Below are 17,696 nucleotides of genomic sequence, written 5' to 3' on the forward strand. Positions count from 1 at the left end.
TGAAAAACGAAATTGGTGGCAGCAGGCGGGATCAATTTCACAATTTTCATTATCACAATAGATTTATTATTGAAAAATTTATGCTGCAGAATATTATTTTATTTATTTCATTCAATCAATCATATACACTTGTCTTACAGAACGCGACGAGTGTACTATACAGATCAAGAAACACCAAATTATATAAATATATAATTATTATATATGTTTACATTATACACGACATTTATGGTCAAACATTGCAAAGTAGCATTGCAAACTTTTTATACAATACGATCAATACACTACGAATTTATAGGATTCACAGATACATATATGGAGAAATTTTTATACAAACCGGCGAATAGCTCGACATTTTTGAGAAAGACAGGAAAGGGGAATGCCAATTTGTGCAGGAACCGTTTCAATAAAAATTGGCAAACTCTGATCAACAATCAACCTTGAGTCAAAAACCAAAGTCTGGCCAGCAGCAACCAGTGGGACTCGAACCCGTGACCACTAGAATATGCTGCTGGTTACCATATAATGAGAATGCAATATGCGACTTATTATAACATAACATTTTATAAATCATAACATTTTCATATTTAACTAAATTTAAATATTAAATAAATGTTGCACTTTGGTGGAATTGTTCTGTCAACTAATAGGGCAAGAGAATTTTAGACATATGTATGTATGTAGTAGTACGACTTGTAGCGCGACGCAATAAGTTTAATTTTCATCGAAAAAAGTTATAAATATTGTTTGACAGAAGGCACGGAATTGTCATTAGAATGATTCCATCTCAATGATAGTTTGTCATGTGGACCAATTCCGTCAAATACCGGGCTTAATAAAGTGAATTAGACTCGAACTGCAAGGTGAGATTATTGAAATACCCCTGTCGCGTGGGACGCATAAAAATCGCTTTAAATTATCCTATACCATTTTTGACATAAAGTAGGACTATTCAATACAAACGCACGTTAAAAAAAATCACGTAAAATGTGCCAGTGAGCGTTTGATTCATTGCCGTCCCAAAACGACCGTCCAAAGCCGCATTCAAATGGATTGAATTATCCAAAATTGGGGATGAAAAAATCGTGAGTAATTTCCAAAATCCTTTTCTCGCCTGCAACGCAACATTTGTGTTGTAATTGAATTAAGGAAACTATGAAGACATAGTTAACGCGTCAGTCACAAACATAAAGCACTCTAAGCGGTTATGTTGACAAGGGTTACACCGCAAACTGGCCTTATTAATACGCCGAATAACGTCCACAGGGTCCAGACTTTACGCAAAATGAAATTTTGCAATTGCCTCCCTCGCGCCACCTCCCGAATACCAAATGGTCCCTGGAGAGATCCCTGCGATTTACAAGTAGGTGTGACGGTTCGTTCAACCCTTCCTTTCTTGTTCCAGTTCATTATTTATGAACGTACATACATATGTATATACTAATCCAAAATCAGACGCATAGACGAAGGTTTAGCGTTAATATACATATTATTGAAATTTATGAGGAAAGTCTATAAATGGCCAAAAATCTATAAATTCTTAATTATTTTTCCCATTATTTATAAGACGGGTGGTTAGGTTTGACCATTTCCCGGCCTACGGAAACTCAGTTGAGTTTGAAGAGGATCTTTATTGTTCAGTTGATACAGGTGTGTTTGTATTTACGGCGAAGGAGGTAGTTCCTTGACTTCAGAGGAGTGGGCAGGCTGAATTCCTGAAACTCACTAGCGTCAGGTGCTAGTACGCCGATTTATGTTTCAGTTCGATACACGGCCGTGTGCAATTGTCATTGTCTATAGGTCGTTGAATAGCTGTTTGAGTATGTTCCCGTGTTCCGATTGAATTGAAGCTCATTCTAGAGGGGTGCGTGCATATGTTTGATAGGGTCAGAGCCGGCTCCAAACTTTGCGGGGCCCTGTGCAAGATAAGTTGCGAAAATTCAGATGAAAAAGGGGGGGTGGTGGAAAATTAATTAATGTTTCATATGTATTTCTCGATTTTTTACACCGTGTCATAAAGTTAAAAGTTGGCTATATCCATAAATCACTACAATTTACAAAGAGTTACGAAATAGGATCATTTCAAAAACGTTGACGATGAAGTTACGAGGAAAAAGTCTACCCGTATTTAGCTGCGATACATATAAATTTGTTGATTTCTGTGCGAATGCGGGAACAGCGTGGGGCTGAGTGCAATGCACATGTTGCACATGCCTCTGGCCGGCTGTGGATAGGGTAAAATACGAGATAGTAAGCAATGTACTATATTCCTAGAGAATATTTTATATAATCTATTGAGCTGTATCTTCTTGTCCACTGTTTCGCAAAAAAATCCATATCACCCATTCACCTGCCTACGGACGCTGGGAGGATCTAAGGGGGGGAGGGTGCTGGTACCAGGAATAGTAGACAAGCGTTGAAAAGCAAGTGAAAAAAAAGTATATATGTAGAAAAAGTATAAAAAAAAAGTATATAGTATATAGAAAAAAGTATTAGAAAACAAATTGTACGGAACAATTACACAAAGCTTAATTGGAAACTTAAGCCAGGCGCGCATTTAAACTTTTTCCAGCCAACACGTATTCTCTACAAAAAATTTGAGGAAAAGGGACAACCTAAGCAGGTACATAGGCCATACCAAGGCATTCTGAACGGAGCACTGGCAGTGCGTGGATCTCCTTTATCACCCAATAAATGCTGTGAAGAAACTTTGGCCTTTTATTTGGATCCTCCACCCACCCCTACGCAACAATATTATGGTTTGTTTATATGTAATCCAAGTCCGGAATAGATTCAATAAGCAACAGATGAATCGGAACAAACGAGTATTTGCATCCGATGCAAATAATAATACATACATATGTATACATAAATATGCGAGTATACGAGAAACGTGTAAGCATTCTGGATGGAGCACTGGCAGTGCGTGGATCTCCTTAATTGCCCAATAAATGCTGTAAAGCGACTTTGGCCTTTTCTTTGGATCCTCCACCCACCTCTACGCAACAATAGTACCTAAAGCGTTTCCTGAAATATTGTAAATGTATTTCATAAAATGCTTTATCTTATAATAAAATTAATGCATGTAATGTATTTATCTGCCAATTTAAACTTTATGTCAAATAAATGGTTCGGTGATTACTAGTCAAATGTGAACCGGTCAACCGGTCGCTCTAGATCGGTCACACTTGATCACCCGTCACACTAAAACTGGTCACGAGAAAACTGGTCACACCCTCGTGTGACGGGTGATCACGTGTGACTGATCTAGAGCGACCGGTTGTCCTGTGACTGATTTACATATGACTAGTAGTCCGTTTACCAAATAAATTTAGATCCGAGTATAGTCATAATAACATTTTACTTGGGCCAAAATTACAACTGTCAAACTCAGTCAAACATTTGGCGGCATCTATTAGTTTGACGTTTGCATGATATTATTGTATTGAATTAAATGTAAGTGTATACAACATTAAAAAATAGTATTTTAATTTAGTAATTGTCTTTTGTTTATTTTTTTCATATACATATTTAAATATTATTTTTCATGAATTTTATTATGAAACATACCTATATTTTTACAGAAAAGTCAAAACTATGCAATATAAATGAATTTAAAAAAAAATGGAAGTAGACGAGGAATTCCCATCAATCTACTGTCATAAAATCAACATTGAAACATACAAACCCCTACGCATAACAACTTCAGACCACGAAGACCGCACATGCATCATATTATGGAACGAATTTTCAATACTCCTATACGAATCGAACAAACTTTCAGACCCACCGATAATATACAATCACGAATGCTCAATCGTAAACGTACAGTCCACCCACAACATATTACTGTTCAACGACTCCGAAAAAGCTATACACTTCACCATCCTGCGACGAGACGACCGTCTGATAGGCACCATCAGATTCAAACGAATCTTCGAAGACGCCGTCAAACTTATGATCGACGACGGCAGAATTTTAACACTAAACCGGAAGCGAAACGAGCTTTGGCTCTACGTTTTCAACCTGATAGACTCGTCTAAATTTAAAATCCACAAAAAATACAAACTCAAAGACGACAGTTTGAATGTTTCAAATGTACATTTAAAACCTTTGCAATATTTCACATCAGACTTTCTCCGTTGTGCGCTACATTTGAATACAAATACCGTTGATTTAAATACTTCCATTTTATTCGTAACGACGGGAGATATTATTTATTATTGCACTTTAGATGGAGTTGATGTTAATTTGTCAATGCTTTATACATGTCCTGCCTCTATTACGGATATCTGCTGTAGCTCGTCTAAATTATACCTATTATTGAATACAGGATCGGCTATCGTACTGTCGGCCGATGTAGAACAGAATTGCACCCGTTTAGATACGATACATTTAAATTGTTCCATGCTTAGAGTTATTTTAAAGGATGAATCTATAATATACACCGATTATGATAAACTATGGCTGAGTACGACACTTATGAGCGAGAAAGAAATTGATGTTAAACATAAGTTACTCACTGTTAGAAATGTATATGATTTTGTATTCGTCGCAAGGAATAACTTTATTTATTGTATAAGCTTGAATAATTTATTGTATAGTTTCAATCTAGTATATGAGGATGTGTCGAAGGATTCGGAAAGCGAAAATGGTTTTATTCCAATTCCGAAGTCATTGAAAGACACTCGTAAGATATTCGAAAGTATATTAGACGAAATGAAACAAAATGAACTCATCTTAAACACAATCGTCGATGAGGATCATCTAATTACGACTATAGCCATGAGCGAAAAGCAAGACTTGTCCTTACAAAATCTGCATACGAGTGTAAAAATATGCGCAATGAACGATATCGAAGACGATTCAATACTCGTAACGGACTTGCGAAATTACTATCGGCAAAACACGACTGTTTATTTGATCGAATTCAAAATGTCCGAAGAATTCCGGTCGAAGCTCAAAGACTTCTTAAAATCCAGCACTCAAACTTGGTATTTAAACATCGGTATAAAAGACGATGTGGATCAAAGTACGATATCTGTCATACTGACCGATTGTCAAGATTTGAGGATAGCCGTGCCGATGAATCGCAAAATAAACATACCTTCAGAAGTGCATCTCAAACTAATTAGTTTGATTCCGGACGTGATCAACAACCAGGTACAGAGTTGGTGTACATTTCCGTCAAAGCCGGTCCTTGTCGGTTTGAAGTATCATATTGAGATCAACGCCAAGAAGAATCTGCTCAAAAGGAAGTCAACCAAGCTGATGATACTGGATGAAGATGATAAAATAGTCGGCATCGCGATGAAACATTCAGCGTTGATTTGCAACGTCTATAAAGAACAAATCACGCCGTCGTCTATAGATTTTTCCCATTTCTTAAGAATTCCAGAGCCGTATAATAGCTATGGCCAAAAGTTCACAGAGCGATTTGTTGAATATTTAAAGCCAAAATTTGTTACAATCATCGCTGATAAATTAAACAACAGCCTCGATAAGCTGAAAAATTTTCAAGTTAGCGTGCAAGACGTAGCCGTGGAGTTTGACGTAGTATCAGACGGTACAATGAAGAAGATCAGAATCAGTACTAGTGATTGTACAATTAGTTGGAGAATGTATTTGTTTTTCTTTGAATGCTTTTTGAATTTCTCCGATGTAGATAAGCACCGATCGATGCCGCATTTTGATTTCATGAAATTGCAGGTAATTTTAATATATAATACTTAAATTAAATATATAATTTACATCTTATAAACCTTTTGTTTCTTATTGCAGAATATTAAACATGACATTAATACGATTATAACGTCCAATTCTTATTCCACTGACGATATTTACGATGCATTGATACGACTATCTGAAGAATTTTCCCACATCCTCGGATTGCTACCACTTTAAAGAAATTACAGAGTGATTTTGCGTAAATGATCCTACCCACACAATTGTCTTACTATTTGGGCGACCAAAAATGGACTGAAAAATGTGATAATGGCTTTTTCTCCTCTTATGGACCAAATATATCACGAAGAACTGAGAAATATCAGGCATTCTTCTCATAATTTCAGAATAATGAAATATCGATATCAAAAATTCTTAACTTAATACTATAGAAAAATTCTTGTATTTCAAAAATCAAACTAAATTTAGTTCAGGGACAAAATTCAGTTCAATTAATGAATACATAGTTTTGAAATGTTAGATTCATGAACTAAATGTATCGATAGCACTGAGCAATAAAAAAAAAACGTTTTTCGCTTACCAGAGTGGAGACTTATCAATATTTACTAAGTTTGGCCCACTAAATTCGAATATGGCAATGATTTTTGTTGGTTTTAGCTCAATTATAAGGTATGAGTGTTTGAAAATATGCGCAAATTATATAGATTTTTGACTTTTGTAGTCTTTAACTCAAAATCTAGTATTGCTGTTCCAAAAGTAAGTATTGGAAACCTTAGTTGAATGCTTTTTCTATCGATTGTGATTTGTAAATTCTTTAATATACGTATAATTAATTATGTAGTGAGTTTTAAAAGTCAAAATTTTTTTAATATAAAACTAAATATGAAACTGGCCCAAACTGGCATGTCAGCCCGAGAAAAAAATATGAAAATATATACTTTTGACTTTCAAAATTCGCTAATTAATACCATCAATAGAAAAACATTTGACTATTGATTCTAACTCACTTTTAGCACGGCAATTATTTTGAGTAAGGGCTGCCAGATTTATTGATATCCAAACCAGGACATTTTAATTGTAATTTAATTAAAAGATTTGGACGCTGTGGCTCTTTAATCTTATGAAATAAATATAAAATAAAACAAGAATTAAAGAAAGTATATAGCCACAGACATTACAAGAATGATAATATAAATCCTTGTAAAGAAAAAGCGTAACTTACTATTACTAAGAGTATTACAAATTACATTACGTAAGTCCTTCCTTTTATAAACTAGTGTTTCCTTTCTTTTTTTCCAATTTATTTTAATATTAGATGAATTTAATTATACATATATTGTCAAAGATTGAGGAAAACCTTAATTTTTTCAATCTCGCTTTTTTAACCATGGATGTGGATCCACGAGATATTGAGATTCGTGCATTTTTTGTAGTTTCGTAACTGCGGGGAGTCGGCATTTCCAAACAATGAGAGGTCAATAAGCAGCTATCTAAAACCGAGACATTTGGCTGTACCGAAAGGTCCTTTCAGGACGCCGAGATCAGCGACTGGGACAATACCGGAAAACCAGGATGTCTGACAACCGTATTTTGAGTTAAAGAATGTAAAAATTGCGCGTTTTTTTAAACGTTCAAATCTCACAAACGAGAGGAAACCAACAAAAATTATTGTCATATTCAAATTTAGTGAGTCACAATAAATAAAAACGGATAATTCTCTGTTCCGGTCATTTTTTTTGTTGCTGTGTAATAAATCAACTTTACAAAACATTCCATTAATTGTACATAAAATTAATTTTTGCTACAAATAAAAACAATCATATATGTTTATTTGAAAACTTTATTCAGTATGCGTACGTTTTATCGATTAATTAATTACATAAAAAAATAAGAATTAAAATTAAACACGCTCGTATTACTCCATTTGAACGTCTAGAATGGGCGCCGATGATCCAGACGGTGGATTGAGCTGATAGTGAATATCCATACAATCCACTTCGGATATCTTCAACCATCCCTTGCTTGTGATGTGATACACACGTACAATACCACCAGAATAAGCATCACGATTCGTCGCATGGTAAATAGCCCTTTGTCCGAGTGCTAAAAACAAAACAAGAATCATAACCACAAATCGACAAAAATGCCTCAATCATATACAACAAAAAAAATTGCAATACCATAAGCTTCTTCATCGGTAAGATCGACTTTGTAGCCAGCATTCAACACACCGATAGCGTACACGGAACCGGAACCAACTGAGAACTTCTCGCCTGCAGTACGTGTTCCATCATCGCACACCAGATATAGACTGGGACCCTTAAATCATTATAAATAAATATAAAAATTAAATATTCCAATACATAATGGATACCTCGATGAGAGTAATGATTGAATACCCTTTTATCCCATCCAGCGAACATCATACCCATGCTCAAGCCCATACCCTTGTAGCTATAAATCATGTTAGCCATCAATTTAGAAGCTGCAGCTACGCTAATGCGTTCTCTATTTCTCAACTCGTATAAACGGCATTGTTTAGACAAGACACGGTCCCAATATACGCAGTCGGCAGCACCTCCAGCCAACGTACCTAAAATTACGACCAATGTAAAGATAATTCCATATGAAACTATTTAACCCTTTGCCCGCGGAAATAAATATAGCGAACAAGCCTTGTACGCGAATTTGGCAATCGAGTTTTCGACCTTAAATATAGATTTTAATATTTACTCAAGTAACCAGATATGTTAATTAACACATAAAGTATTATTTTAAACAATAAAATACATAATATATCTCGTAGTTTTGGCTTAATTGTCAAATAATCATTCTTCATACAATTGAAACGTATCGTCGCCATTGTTCAACAGACGTGACGTCACATAAACGAGGTTTCAGTATGATTCCACAAAAAACTAATTTTGACTGGTATATATTCATTTTAAGCAAATTGAATAGATGGCATTCAACTCTCAGTAATATATTCAACCAATTTTGAACCTTAAAACAGTTGAAATAGGCGCATATAAGGCTCAAAATCCCGTGCAAAGTTCAGAAATTCTATGGAAGACAGCCGCGCTACAGACTTGTCGCCCAAAGCTTCCATAGAAGACGGCCGCGGGCAAACGGTTAACATGAACCTAAATATATTACCTAAAAGGTAGGGATTTATTTCAACGATTTTCTTCATGGTTTGTGATCCAATGTATTGACCGCCTGTGGCTCGAGAATCGACGGCTAATATAACACCACCCTACAACAAAGTAAAACTGTAAAATTTGATATTATAAAAAAAAAACCATAAGATTTTTGGTATAAACGATGTATACCTGATATTTGAAGCCCAGTGTAGTTGTACCGTGATCGAAGTTCATTTTAATTCCGTTGCTTTCATCGTTGAATCTGGCCAAGTTTGCTTCGACCTGGAATTGATTGAATTGTTTTAGTGTGTTTAGTAAATGGGGGAGTCCAACCAAGGTGTGAACATAACCTCAAAAGTGCACTTACGTTGCTGTAAGGGGGCATAGCCAACTGCGTGTGCATTCTCATCTCTGGGAAATTGGACTCGTCGTTTTCGGCGAAGTCTCCATTGGGGATATTGCGCCCCCATCTCTCTGCGCCGCAATAAGTCTCGAGAGCCATTTCGAAGTGTCAACGCCGAAAACACAATCCGCAACTCACGATAGCCGGTAAACGTCAAATCACTAGTATCATAGACATAAGAAACGAGATTGCGGCCATACACACTAATATTGCATTGTACAAAGTTTTCTATATTTTATACACATTATCATTTATAAAGGGCCGGCCAAATTGGATGAGCAGTATATGCAAGGCAAATGGGCTCCGTATATAAAAGGGGCCTGAAAAATTAAAAAAAATTAAAAATTAAATCGAAAAAAAAAAAGGATTTTACTTGAAAAACTGCTATGAAAACACAAACACTGTCATTACTGTTTCAGTTCAGAAGTCTGAATATGAGAGTCATCTCAATTGTTACTTGCAAAACATGTTTTATTTTTTATTTAATGGCATTTTATGACGATTTTTTGGTCGTCATTTTAGTTTTTTCTTCATGGTCGACGGTTCGGTAATTACTAGTCAAATGTGAACCGGTCACAGGACAACCGGTCGCTCTAGATCGGTCACACGTGATCACCCGTCACACTAAAACTGGTCACACCTAAAAATTAAAAATTGGTCGAATTTTTTCACTACCAACAACTTCAACTCATTCTGAAATCAATTTTAAATTGTTTAAAAAAAACCGTTATATTTGTATTTTATTTTACATATATATATACCAGGAAGGCTAAACAGGTAGACCCCAATGCGCCTTCCTAGACAATTAATTATAAACATTGCAGCATTTTCATAACATAAACCGCTGTATTTTGAAAGGCTGAAGAACACGAAATTAACTATTAATTAATTAATAAATTAAACCATAGAGACATCTATGGATTTAGACTTGTACATAAATTTTTACATATTCTACATAAATAAATCAAATTCAGATATTTGTGACATAGCGGGTAGAATGATTTTTGTCAATTTGATGGAGGAACCGTTTCAACAATGAAATATGATAAATCGGCAAACTCTGATAAGAAACGATCGACTTGGAGTCATAAATATCCAAGTTTGACCAGCAGTATTAAAGATTAGCACGGGATCAAACCCGGTAACCTTTTGGTGCTAAACATAAACCACCGAGCCATAGTGCTGAACCGTTCAGATTTGATATTTGTTTAGATATTTTTTTATCTAGAAGATAATTTTTCTGAACACATGTAATCTCATTCTGCGGTGAAACCTCACAAATGTGGCATTTGTTTAAAATCATTTCATCTTGTGATACATTTGAAATCTCATACTAAGGAAAAGTCATACAAATGTGATATTTGTTTTAAATCGTTTACTCAAAAAAGTAATCTCAGTACACATTTGTTTGAAATCACCATTTGTGTGTACCATTTGTTTGAAATCATTTTCTGAAAAATGTTACCTTTTAAGACACATCAAATCTCACACTGGGGAAAAATCATACAAATGAAACATTTGATTAATATCATTTATTTCCAAATCTAGCCTTGAGAGACATAAAAACATACACTTCTTACAAAAAAGTCTTACAATTGTGAAATTTGTTTGAAATTTTTCAAATTCACAAATCTAGCCTTGACAGTCAAATATCTACCGTACCACTGTGATATTTGTTCAAAATCATTTATACACAAATCGAACTTTGTGAGTCATAAATGATCTCACACTGTCTATAAATCGTAGACGTGCGGAAATTGTTTAAAATCATTTTCTCAGATATCTAACCTTATGAGACATTTTAAATCTCACACTGGATTGATAATTCAAGTGTAAATCATGCTCATAAATCTATGATACAAGTTTTTCATTCTAATTTGACTCTTTTTCATTTCAAATTGACTCCTTTTCAATGTCAAGGGTCAATTTGGAATGAAAAACCTGTATATTTTTTCCACCTTTTTGTTAATACATATATGTATATGTTTGCCTTTCTTATTATACTGTAGTATATTATTTATATAGGAAATTATAGCATTATATTTACATAACAAATATATTATTCATATAAAATATGTACCTGTATTTTATTTCTCCTGTTTTATATTATATTATATATGAAGTTTATATTGAAATAAAAAAGAAACATTCAGCATAAAATTTATTTATTAGATTGTTAGCATGGTAATTATAATAATCTGTAGTCAATGTGAAGACATTAATCCAGTGCGTGAAAAAGCCAATATTTTGCCGACTTCATAGAATGCTATACAATCTTTTTTGATTTTTTTTGAATATCTTAGTCTGGTGTTGATTTTAGACTTTTTTCCCCTGAAAGTCGACCTTGATGAATAGCATAGAGGTGGAACTAAAAAATTCTCACTTCTATTTACATCCGAACGAACGGATATAATATGGCTAACATCTTCGTTGTCTCTATGCAGTGAATCTTTAACAAAGTCAGTGCAATGATTTTCGAATGATTGACGCCTTCGAGAATTTTTACTTTTTATAAACATCTGCTTCTTACATTCAATTTGCATCTTTTTATTAGTATTGAAAATTTTCCGAGCTTCAAACGACTTATTCGACTTTACTCTAAGACTTTTTTCAATGCCCAAAACAAATTTTACGCTCGGAGTGACTTGTGATTTTGAACTATTCAAATCGATTCGGTGATCAACGGCTTCACATTGATCATTATTGGAAATCGAAGCCGCTTTTTTATCATCGGTATGATTATTTTTCAGGTTTATAGGAATTGATTCATCGGTAAGGCTTGTGCATTCAACCTCTAAAGTTTGAGAGTGGCATATTTCTTCAGTATGGGAAGATTTTGATTTTGAACCATTCTGTTTATCTTCTCTGTTACACAAAACTATTTGGCTTTGACTATTTGGCAATTTCGTGTTGATTTCTCGATCAATACTATCCAGCAAATTACCTTCAGGATAAATGGCATAGTAAAGCGGTGTCTTTTTAACATCAATAGGAACGTTATCATTGTGATTATTTTTAATATGAGAAGCTATTTCATCAATTTTACATTCGAGATGTTCTGACGTTGATGTTTGAGAATTGTATGTTCTATGAGAAGATTTTGATTTTATATAATTCTGTTTTTTTCTTCCACTCACTAAATCTAATTGATTTCCTTTATTAAGTCGTCTCGGGATTCTCGAAGTCATTATTGAAAAAAATTTATTTAATGTCTTTCAATTACAAATGTATATTGCAAGTGTTAAATAATTTTTTTTATAATGAAATGATTAAAACATATGAAGAAATATTCTTTTAAAATTCGAAAAAAAATTATATACAACATCAAATATGAATATACACTAGTGTTGTACCCGATGAAATATCATCGCCTGGGTTATGGCATATTAAGTTATTAAATTAAAATAAATTAAAAGAAATATGTCGGTCCTATGTTTGATCCGCACCCGGTTGTATTTTTTTTTTCAAATACCTTTTAAATATATTTAATTGTTTAATATGAAAAAAAATGGTAAAAACTACCTACTTACGCCTATCTAAATATCTATTACAATATAAAACACCAATAGAAAAATTAATTAATTAAATAATTTTTTAATAGATGGCGCTAAATGCTCAGAGACTTGGCGTTGTCTATTAGCCTAAAGGAGACATTGGTAGCAAACGCTATATATATTTGTAGGAATTAATCTAAATGATTATAATTGATTTATTTTTTTATTTATTTTTTATTTTACATACATATTTTTCACATACATATATACGAATATACCAGGAAAGCTTAATAGGTAAACCCCAAATGCGCCTTCCTGGTCCACATAATTATTACATAGATACATGTAAATCTAAATATCTGACATCTATGGTCAGTATACATATATTACAAACATCGTATTAATACGATAAATAATGATGAATAACTTTCATGTAACAATACGAATTTTAAATTCGATAAACAACCACAGAGACATCTATGGTGAGCAATGTGGCGAAACCTAAGATATAGCAATAACTAAAGGTTCGCAACATGTTGTATGATAAAGTGAGTGATGTTGAATAGTTGTTGTACGTGAGTGCTATAGTCATTAACAGTTGGTACCCCAGAGGCCGATCGAATGCCGGCTGGACGGTGATTGGTCGGCAGTATCGGAGTATCAGTGGGCCAAGTAGCGGTTGTGCCGCTGACCGGATGCGTAACGCATCGAGTGTATACGTTATACTTCAATAAACGTGGATCATTAATAAAGATCGCCTTTTAATTGTCTCTATCCTGCAATCCTCCCTATACTCAGGACTCCTACATATTTATAAGTTTTTCTTTTGTTATTATATTCATACGTTTTGTTGGCAGTGTTTTAACTGTGACGTACTTATGTATGTCGAATCGAAACGACTATTATAGTACGGCGAGTGTCATCTTACACAGACACAGAATACCGGTATTATATATATACATACATATATGACTAGTGCTGTTGCCCGTTGTTTTCAAAAGGGTGGTTTCGGAAAGGAATTGGTACACGAATTAAAATAAAGTTATATGTTATATATGTATAAATATAGTGATTTATAGGCGCGCGCGCGCACGTAATGTTAATCGTCCTAAAAAGTGCGTGCATTACACGTTCACCAATCGAGCCCGTTCGAAATGATGAATGAAGTGTGTGTGTGTCACACGTCGCTCAGCCCGACGTCACATGACTCGCCACCCCCCCCCCACTTCCCCGCTGCCACGCTTCTTGTGGCGAGCGTTATCTCAGACAGACAGACACACAGAATAGTGAAATTATATATATATATATATATATATATATATATATATATATATATATATATATATATATATATATATATATATATATATATATATATATATATATATATATATATATATATATATATATATATATATATATATATATATATATATATATATATATATATATATATATATATATATATATATATATATATATATATATATATATATATATATATATATATATATATATATATATTTGATATTTGTTTGTACATACATATATATTTTTTATGATCAGCTATTTTTTCTTCCAAAAAATTGTTTATCCATGTGTTAACATTAAAATATATTTATTTACAAGGCTTTTTTTGTATCTACATTATAAATCAATAACTACATTATTAATTTACAACTTTACAATAAAGAGATATTATTTGTATGATATATGACGGTTTTCAATTTAATAATTTTATTTATATAATGTTATTATTAAAATAAAATACATAATGAGTACGATTTATAATCATTTTGTTAAAAATACGTATGTCAGAGATAAAATTGCTGATAATCTATAATCTAATGCATATTTTTTGTGCTATTGTGGTTTTGTAACGTGTTGGTTTTTTTATACACGCAACCGGACTTTACAAATATCACACACAAGTACAATACTTCTATGTAATTCCAAACACCATCAACTATGTTTCGAATTTGGTGGAACACGCTATTCTATCTATTTTTTTATATTTACATATTATATATTTACTACGTGTTTGGAAATTGGAATATTATGTATATGTATATATTTTACAGTCGAAATGTATTTTCAGTTATATTATATTCCAACTGACGTTTTAGATCATTCATATTCGAATACAATTCAACTAGTAAATTATATCTCTACAAGCGCAAATATACTTTCAACAATGTGCGCTAGTTGTAATATAACAGTCGAGTTTTGACAGCTGTGATGTTTTTACGAATGTTTTAGAATTCAATAATGCGTTCATATTTGCTAGGTTTTACGAATAAACGTAATGAGTACTGTATTACGATAACTCTAAGAATGTGTTCAAAACAAAAATGTGACTTTCCAACTCAATTTACTAGTCGAGTGACGTTTTCACGAAAACCTAACCTCTCCATCTTACCTGGTACTAACTTATAATTAAACTGTATTTTCAGTTGTAATATATTTTGACCAGTTGGAATGTAATTCGGCATATGAATCAACTTACGTGGGTTAGACGGAATATATTTCAACTAGTCAAAATATATTAAAACTGAAAATACACTTCAACTATAACGGTAGATGGTACTAGGTTAGTTGGAATATATGTATTCTAACTATATAGTCAAAATATATTACAACTGGAAGATACACTTCAACTGTAACATGTACAATAAATAATTAAAAAACCTGGAAAAATTCAGATTTACGAATCGAATTACCTAGCACTACCTCGGCAGGTGAAAGTTAAAATATTGACCTTTGACCTAATCTCGGGCTCTGACCCCTTCCAAAAATCACACACGGTATAAGTACTATGTACCATGTACCATGTACCATGAGATATATCTTGGCTGTCCATACGTCCCGTTTTCACCAAGAGAGTCCCGTATTTTTCGTATATATTGATCGTCTCGAACATTCGAGGCTTGTCCCATAGATATATCTATGGTTTGTTCCGTATTTTGACGATTGTCGATTGGTATTTTCCTAAACGGTCACCGATGCTCAACGCTGTCACCACTGCTGACACATGAGACACAGCAACCAATCACAAGACAGCTATCTGTTATTTCTCTTGCACACATGTTGGGGAGTAAGGGCGAAAACACACAGCGATGCACGTGGCACGTGGTTTTTTTTTAGATATTTTTAAACATGCGAAAAAAATGGGCCCCACCTTACAAATATTCATGGAACGCCCAGCAGGCCCCGCCTCAAAATGACCCTCTGGAGTGTTTTCGGTAAAATTTTATCCTTCCATTTATCCTTGCTCGACAGTGATCGATAATGGTGTATCCCATATTTGAAGAAATTTAGGAGACCACCCACAGCGCAGAGCCATGCACACGACGTGCCGTTCTTCCCTGTGTGATTTCGCTCTAATTCTCCTTCTCTGTCGGAACTTTGATCGTGCTATATAAGTTGAACGGTAATTGGATTATTAGTCACATTGCGATGCTCACAAAGACAATTTTTGCTATGAACACCGCAAATGCGGAATATTTGGCACTCGAGTTTTCGTTAGTATGCTAGTTATCGTTAGTATGATGGACTTTTCGGCTGCCAGATGTTCCGCTATAGAGACTTTAGTGACTTTTGGGGGATCGCTTTGTGACCAATGATCACCGAACCGAGTTGAATCCCCCTAGAGTCGGAATTCGTTACTCTCTTCTCTAATTCGTTAGTCTGCGATGTGACACATTTTTCATTTCTCAGAAATGAGAAATGTGTTTGACAGTCTGCGGCGAATACATAGTATGTACATTTGTTACATATCAAATCTTTTTCTAGAATTTCTGATTGATTTGATCAGTATCAATTGTACATTTTGGACAAAAATTATAATTCCTTGATAATATTAATGGCTATTCGAGGGAAAAATTTAAACGTGCAACTTCTTTTGTATGGGGGGGGGGACAATTTTGCGGAGCGTCCCGTTTTGAGTCATGGGAAATATGGTCAGCCTAGATATAACAAACTTTGTAATTCTTTATTGAAAAATTGTGGATTTACATAAAGAACTGTAGGAATCTCGTCGTCGTCATCGTCATCGAAACCTTCGAGAATATTCCGCAACAACAAACTACATTCCCGAAACCCAGACGACATGCACCTGCAGTCATTATATTAAACTCAGGCGGAACGCCCCTACCAGTCGAGTGGAACCAAAACGGTCGAAACACGCCGCCACCATTAAAATACATCGAGCGGAAAGGCGCCAAGCATTCCAGAAAATTCGACGCCTCGACGAAAACAAAATTCCTCTCGTACGCGTCAATAACCACTTCCATCAAGCATTCCAGAAAATTCGACGCCTCGACGAAAACAAAATTCCTTTCGTACGCGTCAATAACCACTTCCACCAAGCATTCCAAAAACACTATAAAAGGAGGTACAACCCAAACAACGCCAGTCGACCCACAGCAGCAAGCGTCGACACACAGCAGCAGACCAGTCAACATACAGCTCCTGACCAGCCACCACTACACTACGCGGACTTGGAAGATCAACCAGCCGGACGAGCCAGCAACACACTGCCGTATCCAGAGACCTTCCGTACATAGCTGAATGCTGAGCCAGCGACACTCTACCATATCCAGAGACCGCTGAACGACATACTTTTGCCCACAAATACCATACCTTTGTACAACCATAGGCAAACAATAAAACTTTATAAAACTAGCACAACAGTGTTTCGTTAGGCCGGGATAAGGTCAACACATCGTACCCCGCCTACATTGGTACTACTCCGACGTGATCTACGCAACCTTCTGATCATCCAACAGCGCTGTCAACACATCGCTACCCCGCCTACATTGGTGACCCCATCTTTGAACCACACAACAGTGTTTCGTTAGGCCGGGATACGGTCAACACATCGTACCCCGCCTACATTGGTACTACCCCGACGTGATCTACGCAACCTTCTGATCATTCAACAGCGCTGTCAACACATCGTACCCCGCCTAC

General features: G+C 34.7%; 2 protein-coding genes across 3 annotated transcripts; one reads left to right on the forward strand and one right to left on the reverse strand.

The window, feature by feature from the left end:
- Positions 1–3,239: 3,239 nt before the first annotated feature.
- Positions 3,240–7,519, forward strand: LOC143908929 (uncharacterized). Of its 2 annotated transcripts, none has more exons than XM_077426787.1 (3): positions 3,240–3,456; positions 3,585–5,709; positions 5,782–7,519. In XM_077426787.1, exons 2-3 carry the CDS (start codon positions 3,625–3,627, stop codon positions 5,902–5,904), a joined length of 2,208 nt encoding a protein of 735 aa, XP_077282913.1. In that variant the 5' UTR covers positions 3,240–3,456; positions 3,585–3,624; the 3' UTR covers positions 5,905–7,519. The 2 variants fall into 2 exon arrangements, with proteins under 2 accessions (XP_077282913.1, XP_077282914.1); XM_077426788.1 differs by having other exon boundaries at positions 3,415–3,482.
- LOC143908930 (proteasome subunit beta type-5-like) lies at positions 7,508–9,560 on the reverse strand. The gene is made up of 6 exons (XM_077426789.1): positions 9,196–9,560; positions 9,018–9,110; positions 8,842–8,941; positions 8,085–8,278; positions 7,866–8,004; positions 7,508–7,788 (listed from the first exon to the last, which is right to left on the reverse strand). Exons 1-6 carry the CDS (start codon positions 9,328–9,330, stop codon positions 7,601–7,603), a joined length of 849 nt encoding a protein of 282 aa, XP_077282915.1. The 5' UTR covers positions 9,331–9,560; the 3' UTR covers positions 7,508–7,600.
- Between the last annotated feature and the right edge of the window lie 8,136 nt (positions 9,561–17,696).

The sequence above is a fragment of the Arctopsyche grandis genome, chromosome 3 (assembly GCF_051622035.1).
Source record: "Arctopsyche grandis isolate Sample6627 chromosome 3, ASM5162203v2, whole genome shotgun sequence".
Taxonomy (NCBI): Eukaryota; Metazoa; Arthropoda; class Insecta; order Trichoptera; family Hydropsychidae; genus Arctopsyche; species Arctopsyche grandis.

Excerpts from the sequence above, each read along its gene's own strand:
- LOC143908930 (XM_077426789.1), bottom strand. The coding sequence starts at position 9,330 with ATGGCTCTCGAGACTTATTGCGGCGCAGAGAGATGGGGGCGCAATATC. Across the intron at positions 9,111-9,195 it reads CTATGCCCCCTTACAGCAAC|GTCGAAGCAAACTTGGCCAG; the intron begins GTAAGTGCACTT and ends AATCAATTCCAG. Across the intron at positions 8,279-8,841 it reads AATAAATCCCTACCTTTTAG|GTACGTTGGCTGGAGGTGCT; the intron begins GTAATATATTTA and ends TCGTAATTTTAG.
- LOC143908929 (XM_077426787.1), top strand. The coding sequence starts at position 3,625 with ATGGAAGTAGACGAGGAATTCCCATCAATCTACTGTCATAAAATCAAC. Across the intron at positions 5,710-5,781 it reads TTGATTTCATGAAATTGCAG|AATATTAAACATGACATTAA; the intron begins GTAATTTTAATA and ends TTCTTATTGCAG.